Here is a 27,381-nt window from a genome sequence, read left to right on the forward strand (position 1 = left end):
AGAGAAAGCCGTAATTTTGGAGAGACACGTTTAGCCCTTGCTCTTGGTGTTGAGGATCAGGGCAACGATTAGACTGTGTGAGGGCGAAACGAGATGGGTTAGCATGGGTTATGACGAGATATACAGCGATAGAATGTGGGAAAGACGAGAGATAGACATACCCGTAAAGACCCAAGACTTCGCCGAAAATCAGAATCAGAACCATGCCGACAAAGATTCTCGACTGCTGCATGTAGGCGCGGACGCCCGTGTCACCAACAATGCCGATACAGTAGCCGGCAGCGACGCCGGACAGGCCGACAGACAGGCCACAGGCCAGATGCATCACGCCGCTGGATGTGTGGATATGGTGTTAGCATGATTCCTCTCGTGTATACTTGTTTGACCCAATCTTAAAGCGGTTGATAGGCCGGGAAATGGTGATGTCAACATACGTGAACAGGCTGTAGCTAGCCTGCGAAGGGGGCGTCAGGTCTTGCGCAATGAGCACGGAGATGACGAGAGAGTACACGGCAATAATACCAGACATGACTACGGGAATAAGGCACTAGCAGGGACACGTTGGTTAGCTGGTACGATACTTGGTGGCAGTGCGGATACGGAGCAAGTTGAGAGGCGGTTCTACCTTCATGATCAAGTCCGGTCGGAAGGTACCGACACCGGCGATACCAATGCCTGACTTTGCGGTGCCGTATGCAGCGCCGATGCCTGGAAGACACAAGTTAGCGAGCCGTTGTGTTAGAGTTGTGAAGTAGGGGTCGAGGCTGTCTCGAAGTCGACCGAGTGAATCCCCATGTCCATGATGACGTCAAACACGCGCAAGTTAGCTGGGGGTGCGGCCACGAGATTTAGAGGCAATGGTGAGCTTCTCTGTGTCTGCGACCAATGGTGGCGACCTTGGCATGACAAGAAAGAGACCACCAGATGCTTCATCAACCTTGCGCCGAGCCAATAGCATGACTTATCGAGTTTTCATCGTGGATCGAGTCACGGACCATATCGGCGCTGAAATGACGCGTCACCAGTATCAAGGACGGGAAAGCTGAACGCGGGTCGGTATATTATAAGGCCAAGTCGACTTCGAGGAGCAACAGCAAAGACGAGGAGACCAAGGGAAGGCGGAAGGAAGCTTACACCCGAAAATCATAGCACCGGCGATGCCAGCCTAGCGCAGAGGTTAGCATGTACTCCGGATCACGGCTTCGCTGGTGGCGTCGGCGAGCGAACAAGACGTCTCAATTGGTGAGTCTGTGGCAGAGGCCAGATACCGAGAAACACGGCACGGCGGCTTCGACTTCGACTTCGGCTGGCGGCGGGATTGAGCGACTTACCATGCCCAGGAAGGGGGCGAACTTGGGAGCGATTTCTGAGTCAGCCATCGCGCTAGCAAGCACAAGATGATGTTGATGGGAAAGAAGCAAAGAAGAATCACTTGAGAACAGTGATCACCATATAAAAAAGAGGCCTTTGGGCGGTGGGCCTGCGGGCGGCAAAAAGGATACGATGGACGAGAGTTTGGCGATGAGGTTCAGAACTAGTACAAAAATCAGAGTCCAAGTACACAGGCAGGGGAGCACCAGGTAAAATAAGTACAGCAACACAAAGTATTGAACAACACAAAACGCGCGCCTTTAGAATGCGACATGCACAGCAAAAGCGAAGGCCAACGGGCGAGGCGTAGGCTTGAGGCTTAGAGCCAGCAAAAACGCCAAAGCTTAAAGCCCGTTAGGAAGCTTGTGCTGCCCCTGCAACCAATCAGCAGCCGTACTAGGACCCACATTCTGGCTCAAGGTCCAAGCTGGCAGCTGATTGTCACCTAGAGAGACACCTGGCAGAGAGCGTGCTCAGGGTTAGATGACAGTGAGCGAGATAGAACTAACCCTACATTTGTCATCGGTCTTCTGCGTCTTTGCCGGGAGAAAGCGATTCTTGCACATTGCGTCACATTTCCGTAATGCGCATGCTTGGATGTTCCCACAAAGCGTCGTTTCTACAAAACCAAGTGCATGAAGATAATTTGTGTGCGGGTTGCGGCTCCGAGAGCCTTTCCGTAACGTCCAGCAAGTAGCCTGGACTTCATTGCCTGTATAGCCTGCGTAGCCTACTCCTTACGGGCTTTACGGCATGTTGCGACTTCTAATCCAGGCTCTATTATTCCCTGCCATCTGCCCTATGACACCCTCCTTCCACCGCTGTAGCCCCAAAAATACAGCGCCTCTCAGAATCCTCTAGGCCTGCCCTGCTCCTGCTCTCGTTTTTCTCTCCCTCCTGCCAAACCCCCTTCAAAAATTCAAACAATAACTATCTCTATCAGGCTTCAATCCATTTCCTTCTCTCCAGCGCTCAATGCCCCCCTTTTTTTGATGGGCGACCAAGTCTCGGCCTCTTTTGTGATTGCCGCTGTCCACAAGTCCACAGTCCTTCATACCCGCCCGTTCAAAGACGCGGCTTCCCCAATCCACTGCCTAGGATTCTGGCATGGCCAGAGGTGATTGATTGGTGACCAACTGACTAACCCCCTCCTTTTCTGTTGTTTGCTGCCCTCTGCCCCCAGCCAGTGACTTCATCGCCAGCAAGACGGCCTCTTTTTTCTTCCTCTTTTGTTCCGCCTCTCTGTCCTCTGTCGTTGCCCCCTTCCCTCCCTCCTCTGTTCGCCCGAGCACCCGCCAATCCGACTTACCGACTTATCCATCAGACCACCCGAGAATCACCGGCCGTATTCTAGAGTGCACCGCAAGTCCTGGTCAGCCGCCATGTCCGACTATCGTCCACACGATAGAGGCCAGCAGCCCCCCGGCCGAGCTCCGCAGCAGTACCAGCAGCGCGATGCTGCCTTTTCCAACATCTTTGGCGCTGCACCGCCCCCTGGCCGATCGCACACAATGTCGAGTTCCGTGCCTCCCCCGAACTTTGGACCGGCCGATTTCCACGATCCGCGTCGACAGCCGCCGCCGATACCCCAACAACACCAGCAGCAGTATCAGCAGCAGCAATCACAACAGCATCATCCGCAGCAGCCTCAGCAGGGCCACCCGCAACAACGGCCCCAAGCCCCATACCCCCATCGCGACCAGGCTCCCGCCCCCCGCGGAAATGACGCTGCCTACTATGGCCACCAGCAACCGAACCGTCCCCAGCAGCAGCAGCGGACCGCCTCGGCCGGATACCATGCTCCCAATCCCCTGGCCCAGTACCAGCAAGCTCGCCGGCCTGTAGCCCCTCCGCAGGGCAGCTATCAGAACATGTCCTACTCGCAGCAACAGCGTGCCGACCCTCACGCTATGCCCCCGCAGTCGGCGAATGCTGGCCGAACACCTGCTCAGCGCTTCTATCAGGGCGGCGGCCCGGCTCCTGCCATGAACCACGACCAATACCGCACCCAGAGTCTCGCTTCGGTCGCTCGGCCTCAGATGTACCAGCAGCCCTATGGCCAACAACAGTCTAGCCCGCAGCACCAGCAGCACCAGCAGCAAGGACAGAACCAATCTGGCCACCAACAAGACCGTCCTCAGTTCCAGCCGTTCAATGCCAGCGCTGCTGCCCAGGCTCGCACCACTGCCCATGGCCGTGTTGTGCCTGAGCGGAACGACGAGCGTGCCATGAGTATGACCGGCACCTACTACCCCGCTGATAGAGACTCGCACCAAACCATGAGCGGCAGAGTCATCCCGAACCGACGACCCACAGACGCCCAACCCCCTCAAAACTACCCCTCAAACGGCTACAACCCGCCTCGATCAAGCTATGGAAAGCCTTCACACCCATCACACGCCTCTTCAAATAGCGGTTACTCGGCTCCTGGTACCGCTACTCGTACTGCCAGCATGGCCTCATCTACCGGGGACGCCAGCGCTCGTACCTTCTCCATGGCCTCTAGTATTGCGCCCACGTTGGCTGGCTCTGAGCACGACTCCCAGATAGCCCATCGCTCGTCTACCGGAAAGTCCACTTCTGAGAATGGAGAGCGCCCGCAGACGGCCAAGGTCCGCCCCCCTATAGTGTATCCTGCTTTGCTTTCGCGCGTCGCCGATTGTCTCCGCCGCAAGATAATAACTAGCGAACGGATGAAGAACGGCCTGAGTTACAAAGATGCATTCAGTGGTGCTGATGCTGTTGATGTACTGTCGTATATTATCCGTACAACTGATCGCAACCTGGCGCTTCTGCTTGGACGTGCTCTGGATGCCCAAAAGTTCTTCCACGACGTTACTTACGAGCACCGTTTGCGTGATTCACAAAACGAACTGTATCAATTCAAGGAGATGGAGGGTGAGGAAAAGTCCTCTGTGAATGGCGTGTTTGTTTTGCTCTCTGAATGCTACTCGCCTACATGCACACGTGACCAGCTCTGCTACTCCATTGCATGCCCGCGCCGCCTGGAACAGGTGTCTCGTCTCAACTTGAAAATTCGCCCTGGTCTTAAGAAGGAGCAAGACAACGCCGTTGTGGAGGATGATGTCGACCAAACCGATGAGCAGAAGCTCTGGATCAATTCCGTGCCACAGGAGATTGTTGACAGCGTTGGCGATCGTGAGCGCAAGAGGCAGGAGATCATTTCCGAGTTATGCTACACTGAGCGAGACTTTGTCAAGGACTTGGAGTACCTACGAGACTTTTGGATTATTCCCTTGCGGTCACGAGGGTCGCCTATACCAGCCGAACGTCGCGAAGCTGTGGTCGCCAATATATTTAGTAACGCCATCGACCACCCCAGTATCCATGGTGTCAGCTCGCGCTTTGCTAAAGCCCTTACAGAACGCCAACAAAAAAACCCAGTCGTCAGTTGTGTTGGCGACATCTTCCTTGAGTTTGTACCACAGTTTGAGCCCTTCATCATTTATGGTTCCAAGCAGATGGAAGCCAAGTTTTACTTTGAAGGCGAGAAATCCGCCAATGCCAACTTTTCCAAGTTTGTTGACGAGATTGAAAGACGCAAAGAATCGCGCAAGCTGGAACTCAACGGTTATCTTACAAAGCCCACTACACGTCTTGCCCGTTACCCGCTACTTTTAGAGAATGTCATCAAGTACACCGAGGATGGCAACAAGGACAAGGAAGATCTACCCAAGGTGTTGACATATATCCGCGATCTCTTGAGCAGAGTCAACGCCGAGTCTGGTAAAGCCGAAAACCGCTTCAACCTCCGCAGGCTCGATGAGCAGCTCAAATTCCGCCCTAACGAGCGGGTTGATCTGCGGCTTCGTGAAGAAGGCCGTGAACTACTGTTCAAGTGCCAGCTCAAGAAATCACCCACCGATCCGTCAGATATCAACGCCTTTTTGTTCGATCACGCCGTTCTTCTCGTTAAGATCAAGCAGGTTGGGAAGACGGAAGAATACAAGGCATACAGAAGAGTAAGTGCCTGTAAGTGACTTGCCTAAACATGGTATGTATATGCTAACAGCAGTAATAATTTACAGCCCATTCCGTTGGAACTCCTCTCGATTCGCGAAATGGAAGAGGTCATCCCCGAAAGCAACGGCGCAGTTAAGCGTTCTTCTTCAAGTATATTGCCAGCCCTACGAAACGAAGGTGGCGGCAAGAAAGGAGAAGGGTGGCCCATTACATTCCGGCATCTGGGCAAAAACGGCTACGAGCTGCAATTATTTGCTTCCAACCAAGCAGCCCGCAAAAAGTGGCTGGAGTACATTGATACATCACAGGGGAGATTGCGTGGACGTGCCGACTTCTTCACAGAGACAATCATTTCATACAACTTCTTTGGCGTTGGGAATCACGTCAATTGTGTTACACCTTTTGGTGAGTTCGAACTTGAGCCATCGCTCTTGTTTATCTGTTTATCTACTAACCAACTTTTACTCTTAGATGGTGGTCGCAAGCTCATCTACGGCACGGATAATGGCATTTACATGTCTGATCGTAAGCTCAAAGATGCCCAGCCCCGACGTGTACTGGAGGCGCTCAGTGTCACCCAGATCGACGTCCTTGAAGAGTACTCTATGCTGTTGGTGCTTTCTAACAAGTCGCTTGTGCTCTACAATCTCTCTGCACTCGACCCCAACGAACAGGCTACTTCTCGTCGGCCCCGAAAGATCCAGAGTCACTGCAACTTTTTCAAAATCGGCATCTGCATGGGCCGTCATCTTGTTTGCTGCGTCAAGTCATCAGCTCTGTCTACTACCATAAAGGTGTATGAGCCCAACGATGCTGCGTCAAAGGGCAAGAAACAGAAGGGCCTGGGTAAGATGTTTAGTGCTGGACAGGATGACCTCAAGCCGTTCAAGGAGTTTTACATTCCGGCTGAATCTACGTCTGTGCATTTCCTCAAGTCCAAGCTCTGCGTGGCCTGTGCTCGTGGTTTTGAGGTTGTGGACCTGGAAACACTCGAGACGCAGTCTCTACTGGACCAAGCCGACACCTCGCTTGACTTTGTGTCACGCAAGGAAGGTGTGCGGCCGACACATATTGAGCGGCTCAACGGCGAATTCCTGCTCAACTACTCGGACTTTTCCTTCTTTGTCAACAAGCACGGATGGCGCGCGCGGCCAGACTGGAAGATTGACTGGGAGGGAACCCCGACCAACTTTGCCCTCAGCCCACCGTGGATTCTGGGCTTTGAAAGCAATTTCATCGAGCTGCGCAACATCGAAAACGGCGTGGTGCATATCGTGCCACACAAGAATATTCGCATGCTGCACAGCAGCAGTCATGAGGTGAGTTTTCCTGGTTGTCTTGTTTTTCTTTTCTGTTTCTTCTACGCTTTGGTGCGGATTCCTTTGAACATGTGACTAACAGGACGTGCGTTTTGCAGATTCTCTTTGCCTATGAGGATGAGCGCGGTTACGATGTGGTGGACTCGCTTGATTTCTGGAAAAGCAACCGTCGGTCTGAAGTGCCACCCGGCGGTCTTGGGGCATCACCGGCTGTGGTTGCGGCGCCATCGGCTTCTCAGGCGGGGGTACCACAGGTGCCCCGGCTTCCCAAGCTGGACATATAGGCGGGATGGGAGAGAGAGGGAGCGCGCGAAAGAGGGGAGTGGGGGAAGTGACTTGTCTGGAGACACGACGGCGCTGGCGCAGCGTTTTTCTTTTTTTTTTTTTTTTTCGTTTTCTTATTTTCTTCTCTTCTTCTCGTGTCTACAATGTACTTTGTTTTCTTTTTTTTTCTTCTGTTGCGCATTTTACATCACGTATTTAACAAGCCCTATCATCAACAATACGCATCCGTGCTCCCCGAAACACGGCGTTGCATGCATCCATTCGCATTTGATGTGACTGCAGCTTTGGTGATACTTGCGGGTGCCCTTGCGTGTTTGCGCTCGATGTTGTTTGCTTTTCTATCGTGTACGGTTTGGTCCCAAGTTTCACGTCGATGAGTATGGCGGCGTGTGGCTCTTCCTGATTCAAAGCAAGCCCTAGATTTGCCAGCAGCATAAAAACCGACGTTGGCGCGATGGTTGTTGGCGTTGACCATTGTCTGTATTCTAAACAAGAGTGGAGAAGGGAACGAGCAAGCCAAGATCTGCAATTGGCCAGAGTCTCTGTTAGTGCACCCCCGCAGCCGTCTGCAAAACCACTAACAGGAATCTTGAGGTGGGGCTCAAGCTTTCGCCCTGCCAGCGCCCGCCATTAAGCCCCATGTTCACATGAACTCTTTATGAATCTCACTGAGCAACTTTCGAGCTTTGTTGCGTTCTGCACTAGTTACCAGCGAAACGCCGTCTTGTTTCCTTCTTTGCGCTCTTGCGCGCCCTCCTGCTCTACCAGCTTGACTATTCTGCGCTGCACTGGATACACGCATTATTGCTCTATCCGTGCTTTAATTCCCTTCTGCTACATACCCACAGGCCGTGCTGGCTGCGCTGTGCGATTCCCATCGAAGCAAGCCCCTCCCCCTCTTTTCCAGACAACCGAGACCTACCTACATCCAAGCTCCCAGAAACAGCTGCCAGCTGCCACGCTGCACGACTTGGCACGCGGAGCCCTACCGAACAAAACATCATACGCGCTGCTACATTGCCGAACCCCAGGCTCTCTTCCCGCCACTCGGCGCATCTTCAAGACGCCTCTAGAACACCCATACAATGAACCCGACCGACCACAATGAGCCCTTGGCCAACTGTGCCGCCAAGGGCCAGAGCCACTACGTACGCCAGCAAAAGAACAGCCCTGTTGCATGGCAGCTATTGAACGAGGCGGCCATCGCCAAGGCTAAAGCTGAAGACAAACTGATCTTTATGCATATTGGCTACTCGGCGTGTCACTGTACGTCGCAGTCTGGCCCAGTCCACCCTGTGCTCTATCTATGATATGTATGACTAACCACGTTGTGCCCTGCTCCTAGACTCCCACCTTATGACGACCGAAACCTTTGCCTTTCTGGGAATTGCGCGAGAGCTAAACGAGAACTTTGTACCTGTCATCATTGATCGCGACGAGCGCCCCGACCTAGACGTGGTGTACATGAACTACGTTGAAGCCGTGCATGGGGTTGGTGGCTGGCCACTCAATGTCTTTCTGACGCCTGAGCTCGAGCCTGTTTTTGGCGGAACGTACTGGCCAGCCCCGAACAACGACCGTGCTTCCGATAATGATGACCGTGCCGCTGACTTTCTCGAGATTCTGATTATGCTGCAGAAGCTCTGGTCTGAACAACGCAGTCGTCTCCGCCAGGAGGCTCGCGATAACATCAGCCAACTGCTCGCATATGCTAGTGAGGGCACAAGCAGTGAGCCGGCTACGTTGGTCGGTGCCACAGGACCTCTTGGACTGGCAGTTAGAGACTTTCAGACTAAGCCGAACCAGCCGCAGCCCGCGACATCTGCTGCCAGCAGAGCACCGCCGATTGTGTCAGACGAGGTAGGTAACGACCTAGATATCGATTTGATGGAGACGGCGTACACACAGATTGCAGGTACATACGATGCTGTTCACGGCGGCTTTACAGGCGCAGTCAAGTACGTAACAGCACCAAAGCTCTCGCTTCTGCTTCGCCTGTCTCACTTCCGCTCCGAGGTGTGCGACATGGTGGGCTACGACGAGACAGCGATGGCCTTGCGCATGGCCAAGGATACCCTGCGCGCCATCAACCGCTCTGGTCTGCATGACCATCTTGGCCGTGGCTTCTCACGATGCTCACTGACTGCTGACTGGAGCTTGCCATTCTTCGAGAGACTGATGGTGGAAAATGCTCTCCTGCTCAGTCTCTTTACTGATGCATGGCTAGACGACGGTGCTAAAGAAGAATCCGAGTTCATGTCTGTGGTGCTTGAGACGGCCGAGTATCTCTCCAGTAAACCCCTCCTTGGCTCACATGGCCTGCTACTTTCATCAGAAGCCGCCGACTCGCGCTTCAGCCAACACGATTCACACGACGGCCCAGGCGCCTTCTTCCTCTGGACACGCCGGGAGATTGACACAGTACTTGGTCCCGGAGTCAACAGCGACGTGGCAGCCGCGCACTGGAATGTGCAGCTGCGCGGAAACATCTCACCCAACAACGACCCCAACGACGACTTTGTCAACCGCAACGTTCTGCGCATCGTCAAAGACGTACCGGCCCTAGCCGCCCAGTTCAACCAGCCCGAGAGCCACATCAAATCCATCCTAGCTGAAGCCCGTACCAAGCTCGCCGATTTCCGCGCCAAGCAACGCGTGGCCCCTAGCGTCAGCAGCAACGCCGTAGCCGGCTACAATGGCGTTGCTGTCGCAGCGCTGGCCAAGGCCGGCGCTGCCTTGCAGTACGTCAGTCCTGCACTCGGCAAAAAGTACATCGCAGCTGCCGCCGCGCTGGCCCAGAACCTCAAGACGCTTCTGTGGGACGCCAAAACAAGCATGTTGTACCGCCTGCTCTGCGATGGCGTGCGTGCCGACACCCCTGCCTATGCCGAAGACTATGCATACATCATTGAGGGTCTACTCGCGCTCTACGCCGCCACGCTGGACAACAAACACATTGCATGGGCTACGCAACTGCAGGACGCGCAGATCGCCGCGTTCGCCTCCACCGACAGCACCAGCGAGTCGCGCAGCGGCGGCGGCTTCTTCACCGCGCGCGAAAACACACCGCACCTACTCCTGCGGCTCAAGGCCGGCATGGACGGCACGCTGCCGTCGGCCAACGCCGTGTCGACAGCCAATCTGTTTTCACTCGGCGCCCTCTTGGTCGCGCCCGCCAAGGCAGACGCCGAGATCAAGAAAAAGGCTACCGCGTACACTGCCCTGGCTAGGGCGACGGTCGAGGCGTTCGAGGCCGAGCTGCTGCATTTCCCGTGGCTGTTCCCTGGCTTGCTGAGCTGCGTCGTGCCGTACCGGCTAGGCGTGAAAACGGTGCTAGTGGAAGGCGGCGAGGCGGGTGAGAAGAAGATAAAGGAGGAGCGGTTGAGGCCGCGTGAGGGGCCAGTTGTTTTTGTTAAAGCATAGATAGATGGTGTGCTCCAGCGGTGAGTAGCAAATACGAACGTAGAGGCCGGGGTTCCAGATAATAGGGTTACAACATAAGATTGCTTCTAGGGTGATGTCGTTACACAGAAAATGATACTAGTTATGTGCCAGCTCACATCTCCAAACATCCATGATTAACTACATATCACTATTGAGGGCATAAAAGAAGAGTCCTTTTGCCATCCCGCTGCAAACCATTCAAAGGGGTTCGTCCCGATCAATATGCAGCCGGCTGCCGACCAATGTGTAAAAGGCAATATAAGACCAGCAAGAAAGAAAAAAAAGAGAGAAGGACAAAGGGACACACGGGGACTTTGTTTCTTATGTTGAAAATGCCGAGTGAAGAAAAAAAAGTACATGAAAGAGAAAACCAAAAAAAGAATAGCAGAGAAGCGAGGGGAAAGGAACGAAAGAAGAAATCCCTTCAAAGAAAAAGAGAGGAGAGAGATCTCTCTTTCTTTTTTTATATTCTCAAGCCCGTGGAGATCCATTGGCCACACCGCCCCCAGTGGCACCCTTGCGATTCATTAGGCCGCTGAAAAAGGCTTGTAGGTTTTCTACGTCAGGTACGGCGCCGGGGTCGACTTGTTCTTCGGGGGTTTCGTCACCGCCGTTGGCGAATGCTTGGCGGTCCTATGGTAGAGAGGGAGAGTGTTCGGGTTAGCGAGAACATCATGTTTAAAGAAGGGGGGGGGGGGGGGGAATAGGCAAAGGGGTATCGCGTAACAGAAGACGTAGGCATGAGTAGAGGATCGGGCTTACCTTGAGTCGTCGAAGCATATCGTCGGCATCGACCTGGATACCGCCCATATTTACCTGCACGGGGCCAATGTGATCGCGAATCTCACTATCGCCAAAGCGGTCCGGCTCCTCGGGCTGAGCACCCGGCTTGCGGCGGGCAGCGCCCGAAGCCGACTTGCCGTCGCTGAGGGACTTTGTCGACTCGAGGAGCTTTGCCTGCTCGGCGAGGAAGCCCTGGGTGTCGGCGGCACTGGTCTCGAGAGCGGTGCTGTCGAGATTGGGGCCGGGGATGTGCAAACCGGACATGCTGGCGTCGGGGACCCAGTCCTCGTAGAGAGCAATGGCGGATACGTCGAGCGCATCTTCATCTTGGTCGGAGAAGTCGTGGTCCTGAAAAATGGGCCACGGTTTCTGGATGTCCTCCGCCCAGGCGGCGCTGATGGTCTCGACGTCGAAGCCGTCGCGCAGCACGCGGATCTTGCCCCATGAGTCCCAATTTGGCGGCACGAGGATCTTGTCGCGGTCAATGGTATTGTGTTTGAGTGGTTGCTTTTTCAGCAGCGACGTGATGCCCAAGCTGGAATGCACCAAGCTCGGAAGTTGGGTTGCAACGCTCGGAGTGCTGTAGATGAGGGAGGCGCCATCTACACAAGGTGCCATGTTAGTCTAGAGGGCGTTTGCGAGAGAACAAAAAACTTACGCCTTAACAAGATGGTGCGAAGGTATTGCAGTATTTGGTCAAAGTCGGCCTCTTTCCACCCATGTGTCTTTTCTAGAAGTTCCATCTTGTCGGCCTAGTGGAACAGGTTAGTTTCAAGAAATAGCCGCAGGATACACATATAAAGTGGTTGACTCACATTTTGGCATACTACGCATAGTGGTAGGCCCAATGCGTCGTCCCACTCTCCAGGGCCGAGCGGCAGCGCAGCGCCGGCGTCTTCGTTGGCCTGGGTACCGTCAAGGTTGAGCGAGCTTCCGCCGCGGCCACGGTCGCGCCATTCGTCCATCAGCTGCTCCATGGCTTCGCCGCAGTCGTCATCAAGGGTGATGAGAACCTGGCGCAACATGAGGATCCATTCGCGCAGCTGTCGTAGCCACAGGTGCGGTTGCGACCAGTCCAGCAGAACTACTATCAGAGTATCGGGGATAGTTTCAGGCGTGAGAAGCGGCTGTAGGAGCGAAGTAAAGGATGGTGACGGCGTTGAGAGGAGGTGCAGCGATATTCTGGCGAGAGTGTCTGGAGAAAGGGAGAGGCGGGGTTAACATCTGGCAGGTCTGGCTGGTGGCCCTTTCAACTCACCTTCTTGGTCCCCCTCCAGCACATCGTAATATGTGTAGCCCAGGGCAAAGTTGTTTGCGATAGGTGGTGCATCGCTCTGCCGGTCCGAGTTCCACCGTTGTTCACCACTCGACAGACTCTCGAGGAACTCACGCTGGGAATCGGGCGAGCCGCCTATACACACAGAGTTAGCAAAAGCGTCCACCATCTTGGCCACACACTAGGGCAGTTTTGGCAGGTGTATCTTCACGTACCCAGCACTAATAGGTTCTTCTCTGGCAGCTTCTTGCCCGTAGCCACGGTGTCCAGCATTGACAGCCAGAGGTCTTTCTTGGTGTCGCCGTTGCCGTTGCCGGCGCCACCGCGGCCGCTATCCGATGCCGCCGTTGACGCCACAGTCAGCGTTGACATGCGGTTTGCATTGGCTCCTGATGTCATGGCGTTCTGGTTGTGCCGTGGAGACGCGGCGCTGGGCTGAACGGAAGCTCTCGCAGGCACACAGGTCGATCGGGCGTATTATCTGCCGAAGCTGGAGACTTGGAAAGGAGGTGGGCGGGCGGGCTGAGGGCAGCCGTAGCTCAACTAGATGCTTCTTCAGAGCCTCAGACAGCCAGAGCAGCAGGAGAATGGAACTGGGCTGCAAGGAGCACGTCCAACCAAAGATTAGACTAGATAGCTGTATCGTGGGCACTGAAGGTGGGCGCTGTGGCTGTGGCTGTCGCTGTCGGTCCGGAAGAGGCCGATGCGGGGATTGTCGATGGCGGTAATGCGGCGCTCTGGCGAGATGCGAATAGGCAACGGAGCTTGGTGGTGGACGGCCGGCTTAAATCTCCAATGACGTCTCTGGTCGAGCCAGGACAATAAAGGCTGGCTCTAGTTGTCCTTGAATCAAGAAGCCATCAGGCAGTCCTACCCAAAATCACACCTAGGGCAGAGAGAAATTCAGACGCTAGAAAGAGCAGCAAGAGGGGCACCGGTCGCCTGTAACTTTTCCAGCCCGAGCACGAATACAGGCTCCATCAAGCCTGAAGAGCAAAGCCCCCTAGCAGGCAGCCCCACTGAATCCCTTCTAGAACCGGGCTGCCATTGGCGCTGGCAAACAAAGCTTCTCCAGCGCACGGACCACGGGGCAACAAAGCGAACAAAGGCCCAGCAAGCTCTGCTTTTTTGGGCAGTCACTGCATAATTGACGTCGCGAACTTTTCTGAGCCGGATTGTCAGCCTTGCGGCCTCGAAAACGAAGCTGCAAAATAAAATAGTGCGCCACTTCCACACAACGACCCCCGTCCGCCGTCCACGATTCGATTACAACGGCTTTTCGGTTATCCGCAGCCCTACTCGAGCCATTGAGCTACACCATGAACAAGATCCGCGCAATCCAGGCGCTCAACCAAAAGGAAATCGAAAATGGAATGTAAGTCGCCGCCGCCGCTCCAAGCAAAGCTCACCTCTAACTACTCTGCCGCCTCCAAAGTTCGCCCAACGCCTCATGGCACGTCGACTACCGGGACACGGCCTTTGTCTATTTTGGCGGGCTGCCGCTCGAACTCTCGGAAGGTGACATAATCACCATCTTTTCGCAGTTTGGCGAGCCTGTCTACATCAAGCTCGCGCGCGATAAAGAGACGGGCAAGTCGCGCGGCTTCGGCTGGCTCAAATACGAAGACCAAAGGAGCACGGATCTCGCCGTTGACAATCTCGGCGGAGCGACCATCAGCGGCCGCATGATCAGCGTGGACCATGCGCGATACAAGTTCCGCGATGACGAGGACCCCGACGAGGGCAAAGTAGACTGGGACACAATGCAGCGCATGGCTGGCAAGGCGGTCGAAACGGATTCTAGTGGAGCGGAAAGTGGGAGTGACGCAGAGCACGAGAGCCGGCGGCAGCGGCCAATGCTCAAGGAGGAGCAGGAGCTGGCTCTGCTGATCCAGAACCACGACGACGAAGACCCCATGAAGGAGTTCCTTATCGAGGAGAAGAAAAAAGAGGTCGAGGATGCCCTTGAACGCCAGAAGAAGAGTAGCAGCCGGCCAGGCCGCGATAAAGAGCGTCGCCACAGACACCACCATCGCTCATCACGCACCAAGGACGAGAGCGGTCGCCACGATCGGCCCAGAGACCGAGAAACAGATCGAGACCGAGAAGCAGATCGAGACCGAGAAGCAGATCGAGACCGAGAAGCAGATCGAGACCGGAGCCACAGAAACCGCCGCGACTACCAAGACAACGCGCGCGGCTCGGGCCGCCCCCGCCCCCTCCACGACGCCGATGGCGACGTCAACATGGACTCCAGCAACACCCACGTCGACGAGAGCCGCCGTAGCAAGCGCCGCGAACGCTCTCCCGAGACACACCATCTCGATAGCAGCGATAGCAGATGGTCTGGACGCGACAAAGAAAGAAACAGAGATAGGCAACGAGAAACAAGTCGAGAACGGCGGCATAGCGGGCGAGACCGTGACAGGCAGCGCGGTAACGACAAGGATATGCACGGCCACAGAGACAGAGACCGGTCGTCGCGCCGCAGAACGGAGTCTAGCCCACAGACTAAGGGTAGTTCATCACGGCATAGACACAGGCACAGAACACGCAGTCAATCACCATAGTCGCACCGCCAAAGACATCAGAAAGCGAACGCATGTGAGTACTTGCTTGGCCTCTCATAGCATTATACATAAATTAGTGTCGGGTTTTGTGCTCATATCTAACAGAGAAGGGGGAACTCAAAAAAAGGCATCAAATAACTAGTATATAGTTCGGCATAGTATAGATTCGGCAGAAAGATTTCCGTGTTCCTGAGTCAGTAGGGAAAAAAAAGAAGAAACAAAAGAGAAAAAGAAATTCACGCCATACCCAAAGGCTCGATAGAAACAAGCCAACATCTCCCAACTAGTCGTGCCAGCGTCATGAATGGCCCAAATACTTCTTCCAGTTATCCCGGAGCAGCTGCCGACGCCCATCCTGGCCCACGCTCAGGCTAAACTTTTCCCAGCGAGCATCGCGACCAGCGCCAATAACTACAATGGACTCATCACTAATCCACCCAATCAGTCCCTTGGCCGGTCGCGTCGTGCCTAGCGTGGTAGTCTCCGAGACGGGCAGTCCGCCAACAAGCGATTCGTCGCCAGTCTCGAACGGCACCTGCGCAAACGAATATACGTCGGAAAAGGCTCGTGGCATGAGCGGTAGGCGCGACAAAATGCCCCATTTACCTCGGCCGCTTCCCTCGCCGGAGCTAGGTAGTAGTGGGCCAGTAGACGAGGATGGCCCCAGAGGAGAAGAGCTCTTGGAGTTCACAGACCTGGTAGGGTGCGGCACATCGAAGACGTGGAGTGTGGCTTTGTCAGAGGTGCAGGCTAGTAGCGTGCCCGAGGGGCTAAAGGCTATTGAGAAGATGCGGGAAGGGTCTATACCGCGGCGCAGCTCGGCCACACGAGCGCCAGTAGATGTAGCAAAGACGCGGATTAGGGTGCCCTAGAGGGTGTTAGCAGGTCCTTGGATCCATATTGTGCTAATAGGGTGAGCGCACCGTTTCGCTGGCTGTGGCAATCATTTCGCCGTCTGGACTAAACTGTAGATCCCGTAGACTGCTGGAATGGGCGGGGATAATGCTCACGTTGAGCTCCTTCAAGTCAACCAAGTTGACATGGCCGAACTGGCGGCCCGGGAAGGCCACATGGTGGTCTGAAAGCGCACACACGCCGAGCGGGTTGTCAGCAGTTTCATGCTCGCCAAGAAGAGGCTTGTTCTTCTTGAAGCCGTAGATGGACACCCGGTTCTGCAGCACGACGACGATGTGACTCCGGGAGAGCTTCACTCCGCGCACGGGGGTCAAGGAGGCTATCTCAAAGGCAACGATGCCACGCATGTCGTCCCAGATAATCACCTATGTAGGTTTTTTATGTCAACAAAAGGCATACTCTCCCTGTATCTTTTGGCATTCTCCTACCTTGTTGTTGGAAAACTTGGGTTGTCTTCCACCACCCACCAGGGCTAGATAGTTGGAGCTATTCATCATTTGCACCAGCCCGATACCAGCGTTGAAGTCTAGAGATATAATCAGTCATAAGCCGGTTTCTTGGCAGACAGTATCATTTACCGCGTGATGCCTTCATAAGACATGATTTTGTGTGGAAAACTATATGGGCCTGGTTAGTTGGTAGCACTTGGGCCAGAGCACAACAAGTCGATAGATACACATACTGCAGATGCCGGTGTTGAGGCCAACGGCGAAACATGAACGGTCGTTGTTGAACGAGGCCGATAGGACCTGCGTAGCAACGGCGGGCTCAATCTGTGGTCGCACATCCATGGCGACGAGTGGGTGTGGATCTCAGATCCGGATATTTATGGGTTGTATAAGAAGGGAATGCCGGTGTGTAAGGGTTGCCTGCTTGCTTTTGACAACCGATGGTCTAGCAAGATTCGGCGGAACAAGGACAAGGGACGGCAGATCACTACCGCATGACGGGTGATAAAAGAGAAGAAAAGCACTTGCAGCACCAGCAAAGCAAGACGGCGATGGCAGGTCTGAGAAGCAAGTCGTCGACTGTGGAGACTTATCGACAAAGACCGCAAGGCGATGCTGAGTTGCGCCGCAGATGGAGCGTTAGTTTTAGCCTCGAGCCAAACCGCAGGCGGCGTTTCAAGTAATGATGGCGTTTCTGGTAGACAGTATGACCTCAAGTCGTTTATAGAAAGCAGCTTAGAGTTGACGATTTGAGGCGGTGGCTTGGGGTGCTTGATACAGACTGAGCCGGGGAGAGGGAAAAAGTGGCTTTGCAGGACAGTCAAGCAACAGAAAAGAGATCAAGGGATAATACTCAAGACAAAATGGCTCAGAAAGAAGCAGACGCAACGCTAAAAGAAAACACTACAAAAACAAGAGATCGGAACTTGGAATGGCCGGGCAAAGTTGAGGCTGTTGCTCAGTCATTTGTCGATGTTTGTGACGGCCGACTGGGTCGCAAACCCGTACAGTGGTGTGCACATTTAACACTGTACCAATATACTGTGCGTTCGTCAGACATCACGTGTTGGATCACATGAGGAAGATAGAAGCTATAGCCAAGCCTTTGAGACAGGGGGTGGGGTGTCACGCCAGGGTCCTTTGTTGGCCCTGACACTAAGCCAGCCAAACTTGTCGCGACTTTCAGGAACAACTGTTTTGGAGCAGTCAAGCCGGCACTGGTACAACTTGGGGAACATCAAACGAAACGGTCAGCAAAAGAGCGGATGAAGTGAAGAGTGTGGAGGGGGAGGGGTTGTCGGGTCTCCCTGTCGCCCGGACACTTGTGCGGGAAACCCTAACTGTCCCATCACACTGGCTCCGTGGATGCTGGCTCCGTCTGCACCTCTACCCCTGAGCCTCCTTGTCGTAGATATATCGACGTGCAGCCGTGTGGACACTCTCACGCTCTAGTACGGGCCAATGCTAATGCTAATGTTGCACTGAGAGACTAACTGGGAGCTTCATCTTCATTGTGAAGTGCAGCAATCTCTATCATGGTTTACAGGAAGACTGCCCAGTTATACAAATCTAGTGAGCCGAGATGGATATATGACGGATATATGATGTAGTCACAAGTGCATCCCGTATTCTGTATCTGTCCAAGTATTCCACACATTGACTACCGTGTCCAAGGCCTCCTTTGCGTCTCTGCCTCCTCCTCATCGTGCAATCTTCAAAGTCGTCCTTCCTTGTCTCTAGTCGTGTTCCTGGTGCCTTTTTGCTCCATCCTCCAAGTTCTGGCTTGCTGTCCAACAGCTCCCCCTTCCCCCCTTTATTTCCTCCTGGCCCTGGATTGATTGGGCTAGGGGGTGGTTGGTCCCTATTGATCAGCCTTTGTTGTGTCTTTTGGCTGTCCAGAGCGTTCTGTTAATGCCCTGTACTTAAGTCTCCTACAGCGCGTGGCCCGGCAGGCTACAGGGCCTCATCCGCTGTGTTTGCTCCTTTTCTGCCTGATAACCTGGCAAACATCAACCATCCACCGCCCTGACCCCCGCCAAAAATTCAGGGCCAGCAGCAGGCCTTCCATTGTAACTGCCACCTTCGACTTGCTAACCTTCCAATCTTTCCACCCGCCCAAATCGTCCTCCTCCTTACCTCCCTTCCTCTTCATCTCCAGGGAAAGCTCTGTGCTGGTGATACTTCCGCCTCGACGACCACGACGACCACGACCTCAACTGTTTTCCTTTTCTTTCGCTACCGCCTTGTCTACCTTCTCTTACCGGGCCTCTCCGTTCTTAATTCATCCCCATTAATACCACATTCATGTCTTCCGCAACCGTATGTGGCCCCCATCCCATCACCACCACCTGGCTCGGTGTAGTCGATTCATCCCCTTTCTGTTGTTTTGGCCAACCTATGTAGTGTGCTTTGTTCACACAAGGCCGGCGCTGCATCTTTGGCATTTGCAGCAGCCCAACCGGAGATGGCCTTGAAATTCCAACTCCCGGAATGACCATCTTCGGCCGCCAATGCACCTGTCAGAAAGTGGACAACAAGAACAACAATGCTTCCAACCATGCCCCGGAACAGCATAGCAATTGCACCCTTTCTTTTTCGCTTTTTTACAGTACTCTAACTAATATCACGCTTGCACTCTCACAGATGATCCGCAGAAAGAAGAATGTCAAGAAGGGCATTCAGTTCTGTCTGATGGTGTGTGGCGCCTCTGGCACCGGTAAGATGCCCCCTCCTGCGCGTCCACAACCATGCACAACAGCTTTGGCTCACCTCCAAGTGCGCTGTCTTCCCCACGCGAGGACATCCAACGCGCTTCAAAGCCCCGATTCAAACTACACAAGATGCTAACTTTGGCCCCCTTTTTCTTCAATAGGCAGAACCACGTTCGTCAACACTCTGTGCGGCAAGACTGTCCTGTCCCACAAGGACTGTGATGATCCGAACACCGCCCATGTCGAGGAGGGCGTCAAGATTACTCCCATCACAGTCGGTATGCTAATATCCGGCCACCAAAAACACCCACCTTGCCCCCAAATATTCTAACAATTATCTGCAGAGCTCGAACTGGACGAGGAAGGCAGCCGCATCTCTCTCACCATTGTCGATACCCCCGGATTCGGCGACCAAATCGACAACGAGGCCAGGTACGAAGAATTGACAACCACAATGGCAATAAGAAGCCCCAGTACTGACTTACCCTGGTAATCTTCAGCTTCTCCGAGATCGTTGGCTATCTCGAGCGCCAATACGACCACATTCTCTCCGAGGAGTCGCGAATCAAGCGTAACCCCCGCTTCAGAGACAACCGTGTTCACGCCATGCTCTACTTTATCACTCCTACCGGCCACGGGTAAGTTTCAAATCCCAAACCATACTTGGGAAGTCTACACATCTCTAACCACAAATCCACAGTCTGCGTGAGCTGGACATTGAGCTGATGAAGCGCCTGGCTCCTCGTGTCAACGTTATTCCTGTCATTGGTCGTGCCGACACCCTGACCCCCACTGAGCTGGCTGAGTCCAAGAAGCTCGTCATGGAGGATATTGAGCACTACCGCATTCCCGTCTACAACTTCCCCTACGACATTGAAGAGGATGACGAGGACACCGTTGAGGAGAACTCCGAGCTTCGTGGCCTTATGCCCTTCGCCATTGTTGGCTCTGAAGAAGTCATTGAGATTGGTGGCCGCAAAGCCCGTGCTCGTCAGTACCCTTGGGGTGTCGTAGAGGTTGATAACCCGCGTCACTCCGACTTTTTGGCCATTCGTTCGGCTCTGCTTCACAGCCACCTGGCAGACCTGAAGGAGATCACTCACGACTTCCTCTACGAGAACTACCGTACTGAGAAGCTTAGCAAGAGCGTCGAGGGCGGTGCCGGAGCGTACGTCATTTCTCCCTATCGGATAACCATCTCCGCAAACCCAAAACTAGGACATGATGCTAACAAAAACAATAGTGATTCGTCGATGAACCCTGAGGACCTTGCTACCCAGTCTGTGCGTCTCAAGGAAGAGCAGCTCCGTCGCGAGGAAGAGAAACTACGCGAAATTGAGGTTAAGGTCCAGCGCGAGATTAATGAGAAGCGCCAGGAGCTGCTCGCGAGGGAATCTCAGCTCAGAGAGATTGAGGAGCGCATGCGCCGCGAGGCTGCTGCCAACACATCAAGCACTGAGATTGGGAACGAGACCCAGTAAGTGTTTCCAAGGGGAGGTTTTTCTCTGTCAAATCTTGTCAAGGCTAGCATTATTTCCTTATCTGGCCCTTGATATTGGCGATGGAAAGCAAGTGTTGCCGATGCAGTGCTGGCGGCCCAACCCTTCCTTTGTGCCCGTTGATTCTCTCTTTTTTTCTTGGCCTCCTTCTTACTCTGTGTTTTTGCTGCCTCTGCGTTATACCTTTTGAATCGGAAAATATGCGATGGAACCATGTCCTTAGCCCTTACTGTGGCTTGGAGGCACTTCTGTCCTGTATCCTGTGCTGGCGTTGGGTTTTCTATTGTTACCAAGAAGGGTAGGAAGGACGACGACAAGTCCATCTCTTGCCTCTCTATTATTACTTTGTTAACCGTTCATATTCCCCCTTTTTCCTCTTTATTCCAAGTTCTCTTATTACTACTACTACTACTTGACCAACATCAGCTACAGGGTCATCATTTTGCTGTAGGCAAAGCCTTTTGTAACGGAAACCAATTGTGATGATTTCATGTTGTAAGGGTCTTGGGTACGACCCACGTCGAATTTCAATACGCATATTTATTATGTTGCTAAACGAGGAAAGAAAACTAAAATATACAAAAGACAAACAGTACCAATTTAGAACAGTCAATGGTTCTTCAAACGAAACACAGCTAGAACGTGGTTTGAAAATGGTTGGCGGTCTCTGGGTAAGATGAAGCCGGCGACGGGCTGGTGTGGTCATCGTTTGCTTCGGCTCTACCATTTAAACTAATCAGATCTGAAGATGGAGACATCATGCAGTCTTGCGCTTCCTTTTGTTCCGGAAGTTAAGAGAGCATAGCGAGGGAGGATATCACTCATGAATCCGCTTGTTTTAGTTGTCATTCTGGCTGTTCAGAATGCGCAGGATGGCCAAGAAAAGGTTGATCAGATCAAGGTATAGCGTAATAGCCGCAGCAATCTCCTCCTCGACATGGAACTTGCGCAGGACCAGCTGGGTGTCGATAAGGATGTAGACTGAGAAGATGAGGGCAGCGGCACCACCATAGATGAGCTCGCCGGTCGAGCTGTAGGGGAAGAACATGTACATGAAGCTAAAGAGAATCAGGCCCCAGAGAAGGCCGGACGCGTACGGCACCCACGACGTGAAGTCATACTTGGTCTGGCAGGCGAAGGCAGTTAGGAAGATAAAGATGCCGGCGGTGATCAGGGTGGCGTTGAGAACGAGGGCGATGTCGTAGAAGGAAACGATGACGCTGATGGTGTAGGCTTCAGTCATGGTGAAAGCACCGAGAAGCACGAGGTTCATTGGGTAGGATTTGCGCTTCCAGTAGGTAGCGGCCATGAAGCCGATAGCGGCAAACATCTAGGAAGAGTCAAAGTGTGTTAGTCGGATGCAGCAGGATGAAGGGAGCGTGGGTGTGCGTGAGATCCCCCGGCTCCCGTTTCATGGGAATGACGTACCGATATAAAGACAAGACCGGGATGCGACTGCACCCAGGTCTTGTAGCCATCACTCCAGAAGCTCAGTGAGCTGGTGATGGCGGTCGCGATGAACTGGGCTGTAAGGATGGCATAGACCTTGCGGACAAACTGGTTGCGGATATCGATAGTGGCTTCTGCGACCGAGCCCCCAAACTGTCAGACGGCGGTATCACGTTAGCTTGGATCTTCAAGTCTATGGCACAGAGTTGCGCGATCTTTCTCATCCCAAGGTGGTGCGTGCGCATGCGCGCGCAATAGGCAAAAAGAAAGAAAAACAACTCCTTCCAAGAAACTGCGGTGGATATACCTTGAAATCATCAGGGATATTGTCCTCGCTGGTGCGCGGCGTGCCAAAGACGCCGTCTGTGGCCGCAGACGACGACCCCGCAGCTGCCTGGTACGCGGGCGGCGAGACGTTGTATTCGTCAGGATCGGCCGTCGGGGCTTTGGTGTACTTGGCGGTCGACATGATGAGGATAAGAGATTGACTCGGTCCCAAGTGAAGGAGAAGAAATCGGAGCTGGTTGCAGAGGGTCTCGTAGATTCGTGCTGGAGTGTTGGTGTATATTAAAGTGCGCACAATACAAGGCTGTTAGTAGAGAGAGAAGATGTCTAACTAAGTTTGCATCGCCATCATGCGCCCGGTGAGATTTCCAAAAGGTCATATGGCCTGGACTTTCGATGACGTTCTTCGCGCCACAGTCTTCGCGCCACAGTCCCTGCAAATGTGGCGCGTGAGCTGCTATTCATGTCACGTGGTGCTAGGCGACTAGGGCTAGGGTCTAGCAATGCTGGTGTTTTCGCCGTGTTTTTCTTTCAGTTGGATCACATGCAAAAACAGGGTAAAAACGTCTATATAGAGCCTAGTCTCCAATTACACAATGGCGTTAGGGCTGTAAGAATTACATGCTGGGCTATGAATAATAGCAGAGAGTCTCACTCGATATAAAACCGCGTGGGTATTTGTAGTGACGGATTTCGTAGATACCTGGTGACACATAGAGAACGGGATATCGGGAAAGCGGACATGGATAGTCGGATGAAATATTTGCGGAAGAGAGAACATGAAACAGGGCGTTGAAAAAGAGCTTGGCATATCTGTACACATCCCTATCAATTGCAAGCTATTTGCATGTGATGAAGAGGTTGTCGCGAACCGGTATTGTGGTGGTAGTGGTAAATGTACACAGAAAGTTATGCATACATAACTCCTTGTAGTATCTGGCATGGACTATTGCGGTGAGAAAATCAAGAACGCAAAAACCCACATAGAGAAGTTGGCTCTGATACTTTGAATACGTGGAAAGGAGGAAAGGATTCAGTGCAGGTCATCTTTGCATAACCCTTATTAAACCCTCATCAGGGGGTATGTGGCATATTGACGCAGGGTGGGGTAAGCGCAAGTTTAGCAGGGGTAGCGCGAGAAGTTAAATGCTGACTTGACCAATAGAATCGACAGGCTCTCCCCACCAACACCCAAAAGCCGTGTGCGAAGTTAGGGTCTGATTGGAACTGTTCCTAGAGAAGACTAGTGAGGGGCCCGTCGGGGGCTTTTCAACAGCGGGTCGTTAGAAGGCAGAGGAGAGAATTAACAACAAGAGAAGACAGAATGGAGCATCTTGACAGGAACGAAATGACACACCTTAAGTGAGCCAGAGACAAGACGAGGGGATATGAAGTTTATCTAAATAAATAAACATGCATATGTAATTTGTGCATATCTGCGGCTGTACTTGCACGGCTTCATTTGTACAGTGAAGTCCGCGCTTGTCTCCGACACTGCGTGGCTCTTCGGACTTTGGGTGCTCCGTAGCAGGGCAAATGGGAAGCGTTGCGCCCTATTTCTTTGCGTCTACGCCACGCTAACGCACAGTATAGGGCATGCTAAAGCGACGGCCGAGTAAGTGATATACAGGTAGTACATATGTACATAGCTACATTAAGTACTACAAGTCCACAAGTGTCATAAGCACTGGGAACTCTGGTGGCGATAGCGGTGGAGGGCAGCTTCGAGTGGGCAAGTACTAGAGGTACATGTGACCACACAATCCAAGTCTCCTTTCACATGTGTGTACATACACATGTACATCGCTGTGTACACAAACACATCCATGTCGACATGGCGCGCAGCCGCGATGCTCATTTGCGACATGGCTTGACGCGTCAGCCAAAATAAGGCTCTGAAAAGTCAACATGGACTGCCGCACGCGCAGTGTCATAGAAAATAGAGAAAGTTGAGCGCCTGCTGTGTAGACCACAGAAAGGACAAAGCAAAGTATACGTGAGATGTCTGCACATGTACCTGTACAAGCACTTGGACAGAGGATGGCCACCAGGAAGCGCAACTACTCTCTCTGGCGTCCGCCGGGGCAATTCAACCGCCAGTAAACACCAGGAAGGAGCCTTTTTAGGTTCATGCTCCTGCCTTGGACGGTTCGGCCGCACTTTTGGTGTGGTCAGTTTTGTGTAGCCAGTTTTGTGCGTGGCCTCTTTTGCTGGCGTAGTTTTCCTCCCTCCACTTTCCTGCCTCCCCCTCTACTTGAACATCTTCATCGCCTCGCCATTTCAGCCCAGCTCGTTCCATCAGGTCGTTCTATCGGCCCACCGCCCTATAAGCATACGACTAGCACGCTGAAAATTACAGGCCCACCTCCTTTTATTCCACCGGCTTTCCACTGTCCGCTCTGCCCTCCAACCCGTCTTGTCCCATCCTTTTGACTTGCTGCTTGAACCAGATCTTGCATTGCCGGCTCACACCACGCACACATTGGCGGTGGCACATAAACATCGAATCGGAGTCAACAAGCCATAATACCTGGCGACCAGGGGTACAATCCCAAGAGACCCCTTATTTGGCACGGTCGACAGATACAAGTACATGTACATATATGTATCCACGCTACTATATTCTAGTTGTATTTGTACCGACGCTCCTGTATACAACGCCGTCAACGAGACGCACCACTTGTGTTCCGTCTTGATCCAGCACTGACTTTTCCTTGCCGGGACTGCTTTTCCATTCCTACTTATCCTCTCGATTCCTGTCTTTTTTTGAACCGATTCACGGCCGCCCGCCTTTCCGACGTTCGTTTGTGCTTGCTTGGCTTTGTCTCCTAAACCACCACCCTCGAAGCTTGGCCTTTCTCTTCTCACCACACTCTTGGCGCTTTTTGCTTCTTCACAGAGCCATTCATCAAACCACCAACTTCCTGTCAACACGGTATTGACCCATTGCCTTGAAATTCATCCTGTCAGGGTCCTCTGCCCCCTCAATTACGCCCACGCCCTAGGAAATTTCGCAACACGACAATCCACACCAAACACCATAGAATCGGTACACCTCCCGGAAAGAAAGCCGTCTGCTACTCCTGCTCGCCCCGAACTGCACGTCATGACGGCCCTCGTCCCAGCTACCGAATTAACATCCGAATGGGCCCCAAACGATGTCACCAACCATCATGGGCCCCTTTACGCGAGTCGCAAGCGCCGCGCTGGCATCATCTCTCGCAAGCCGTTGAAATACCCTGACAACCTCATGGCACAGCTTTCCCAAGCATTCGTCGAAAATCAGATTAGTATGTGATACACTGTCTTGTGTGTTCATATAGCTCGCTGCCCTTCTGTCTATGATCCCGGCCGTGTTTCCCCCGCCCTTTCCTACCCCTCGATGCCATCATGGCATAGTTCTATACACAGCCAATCGAACTTTGTAATCTTTGCTAGTTGTATTGCCTTGCATCAAGTTCTATCGGATTACATGGCCATTTTCTAGTTGCCAAGTGCAAACTCCTATTGGCTGAGAGTCGCCAGCCCAGAATCGACCATGTTTTTCCCAAGCACAACGAATACTAACGTTTATCTCACTTCAGGCTATTCTTTCAACTTACTCGCTCTCCTCTTCCTCGCCGATGCCTGCCTTCCCAAGTCTCGTCCCTATACCCGCAAGTTCTTCACACTTTCCCACCACAATGACACAACCGGCAAGTACGCTGCTGGTATCGATGACATCTACTTTATCTCGTTCTGCGTTGTGCTTTTCACCTTCCTGCGCGCCAGTGTCATGCACTATGTGCTGACCCCCATTGCTCGCATGGGCGGTATTACCCGGAGCAAGATGCAGGCTCGGTTTACCGAGCAGGCCTGGCTTCTAGTTTACTACGGCTTTTTTTGGTCCTTTGGAATGGTATGAGTTCTTCCCGCAACTGATATTGCCCTCGTCAGTCACTAATGGCAAATCATAGTACATCTACTACACCTCGTCGTACTGGATGAACATGAAGGAGCTTTGGACCAACTGGCCCGATCGCGAACTCAACGGTCTTTCTAAGCTGTATATTCTGGCCCAGTGGGGTTTTTGGGTGCAGCAGGTTCTGGTCATCAACATCGAGGAGCGCCGTAAGGACCACTACCAGATGCTCACTCACCACTTCATCACCATTGCGTTGGTTTCTTCGTGCTACAGCTACCACCAGACGCGCGTGGGCATCCTAATCCTAGTCCTGATGGATGTGGTTGATCTGTTTCTGCCCGTAAGTCTCCTTGCTCAAATGCGCCGATTAGGCGACTAAACAGTCCCCAAAGTGCCCAGAGGCTAACGTTCTTTCTCCTTTTCTTTGCTTTGGCACAGCTTGCCAAGTGTCTTAAGTACACAGGATTTAGCACTCTTTGCGACATCATGTTTGGAATCTTCATGGTCGTCTGGGTTGTTGCTCGCCATGTTCTGTACATGGCTGTCTGCTGGTCTATTTACGCCGATATTCCCGTTCTGATTGGTAACAGCTGCTACACTGGTAACAGTGCTAATATGTCCGGGCCTTTCCCCACGCCCGGGGGATACTCATACCTCATTCAACCCTTCTTCAAGTCGGACGGTCTCGTTTGCTTTAACGACACAGTGAGATGGTTGTTCCTGGCCCCTCTTCTCATGCTACAGGTCATCACCTTGGTGTGGTTCACCATGATTGTACGTGTTGCGGCTCGTGTGATTCGCGGTGCTGGTGCCACTGACAGTCGGAGTGACGAGGAAGACTCGGACCAGCTGGAGAAGAAGGTTGATGCTGCCAGCATCAACTTTAGTAACTGGGAGAAGAAGAACGCCAAGAGACAAGTTATCACATCCACGACAACGACTAGCGTGAGTCTTGCTGCTCATAGCGGCGGTAAGGAGCTTCTTGGTCGCATTGGCTGTGAAAAGCATGTCGAATAAAGTGCTCTCTGACGACAAGATAAGATATGGGCAGCGTTGCTGTCCGCTGTAACATCAAATCAAATTCGCCTTGCTTTAACCCACATAATCCCGTGGGCCCTATTCTCGCGCCTCGTCTCT

At 53.1% G+C, this 27,381-nt stretch overlaps 9 protein-coding genes across 9 annotated transcripts; 5 read left to right on the forward strand and 4 right to left on the reverse strand.

Annotated features, from left to right (window-relative positions):
* Positions 1–30: 30 nt before the first annotated feature.
* BROUX77_005972 (uncharacterized protein) lies at positions 31–1,379 on the reverse strand (the record flags this gene model as incomplete). Its single annotated transcript, XM_073750904.1, has 6 exons — positions 31–73; positions 162–332; positions 435–547; positions 626–708; positions 1,135–1,165; positions 1,332–1,379. 6 exons carry the CDS (start codon positions 1,377–1,379, stop codon positions 31–33), a joined length of 489 nt encoding a protein of 162 aa, XP_073603842.1.
* A 1,374-nt stretch (positions 1,380–2,753) lies between these two features.
* On the forward strand, positions 2,754–6,958 carry BROUX77_005973 (uncharacterized protein; the record flags this gene model as incomplete). The annotated part of the gene is made up of 4 exons (XM_073750905.1): positions 2,754–5,354; positions 5,421–5,760; positions 5,827–6,674; positions 6,773–6,958. The coding sequence occupies 4 exons, from the start codon at positions 2,754–2,756 to the stop codon at positions 6,956–6,958; spliced, it is 3,975 nt and encodes a 1,324-aa protein (XP_073603843.1).
* A 1,086-nt stretch (positions 6,959–8,044) lies between these two features.
* On the forward strand, positions 8,045–10,382 carry BROUX77_005974 (uncharacterized protein; the record flags this gene model as incomplete). Its single annotated transcript, XM_073750906.1, has 2 exons — positions 8,045–8,225; positions 8,305–10,382. 2 exons carry the CDS (start codon positions 8,045–8,047, stop codon positions 10,380–10,382), a joined length of 2,259 nt encoding a protein of 752 aa, XP_073603844.1.
* Positions 10,383–10,874: 492 nt separating this feature from the next.
* BROUX77_005975 (uncharacterized protein) lies at positions 10,875–12,861 on the reverse strand (the record flags this gene model as incomplete). Its single annotated transcript, XM_073750907.1, has 6 exons — positions 10,875–11,036; positions 11,166–11,788; positions 11,845–11,938; positions 12,002–12,381; positions 12,445–12,597; positions 12,678–12,861. 6 exons carry the CDS (start codon positions 12,859–12,861, stop codon positions 10,875–10,877), a joined length of 1,596 nt encoding a protein of 531 aa, XP_073603845.1.
* Positions 12,862–13,781: 920 nt separating this feature from the next.
* Positions 13,782–15,032, forward strand: BROUX77_005976 (uncharacterized protein; the record flags this gene model as incomplete). The annotated part of the gene is made up of 2 exons (XM_073750909.1): positions 13,782–13,837; positions 13,898–15,032. The coding sequence occupies 2 exons, from the start codon at positions 13,782–13,784 to the stop codon at positions 15,030–15,032; spliced, it is 1,191 nt and encodes a 396-aa protein (XP_073603846.1).
* Positions 15,033–15,330: 298 nt separating this feature from the next.
* On the reverse strand, positions 15,331–16,738 carry BROUX77_005977 (uncharacterized protein; the record flags this gene model as incomplete). Its single annotated transcript, XM_073750910.1, has 5 exons — positions 15,331–15,900; positions 15,956–16,312; positions 16,376–16,473; positions 16,526–16,564; positions 16,630–16,738. 5 exons carry the CDS (start codon positions 16,736–16,738, stop codon positions 15,331–15,333), a joined length of 1,173 nt encoding a protein of 390 aa, XP_073603847.1.
* A 2,301-nt stretch (positions 16,739–19,039) lies between these two features.
* BROUX77_005978 (uncharacterized protein) lies at positions 19,040–20,588 on the forward strand (the record flags this gene model as incomplete). The annotated part of the gene is made up of 5 exons (XM_073750911.1): positions 19,040–19,112; positions 19,269–19,385; positions 19,452–19,539; positions 19,608–19,745; positions 19,808–20,588. The coding sequence occupies 5 exons, from the start codon at positions 19,040–19,042 to the stop codon at positions 20,586–20,588; spliced, it is 1,197 nt and encodes a 398-aa protein (XP_073603848.1).
* Positions 20,589–21,444: 856 nt separating this feature from the next.
* Positions 21,445–22,524, reverse strand: BROUX77_005979 (uncharacterized protein; the record flags this gene model as incomplete). The annotated part of the gene is made up of 3 exons (XM_073750912.1): positions 21,445–21,936; positions 22,035–22,208; positions 22,363–22,524. The coding sequence occupies 3 exons, from the start codon at positions 22,522–22,524 to the stop codon at positions 21,445–21,447; spliced, it is 828 nt and encodes a 275-aa protein (XP_073603849.1).
* Positions 22,525–25,446: 2,922 nt separating this feature from the next.
* BROUX77_005980 (uncharacterized protein) lies at positions 25,447–27,261 on the forward strand (the record flags this gene model as incomplete). Its single annotated transcript, XM_073750913.1, has 4 exons — positions 25,447–25,630; positions 25,925–26,238; positions 26,297–26,584; positions 26,683–27,261. 4 exons carry the CDS (start codon positions 25,447–25,449, stop codon positions 27,259–27,261), a joined length of 1,365 nt encoding a protein of 454 aa, XP_073603850.1.
* Positions 27,262–27,381: the final 120 nt, after the last annotated feature.

The sequence above is a fragment of the Berkeleyomyces rouxiae genome (assembly GCF_048999995.1).
Source record: "Berkeleyomyces rouxiae strain 22BRR77 chromosome Unknown BrBRR77_ptg000007l, whole genome shotgun sequence".
NCBI classification, from domain to species: domain Eukaryota; kingdom Fungi; phylum Ascomycota; class Sordariomycetes; order Microascales; family Ceratocystidaceae; genus Berkeleyomyces; species Berkeleyomyces rouxiae.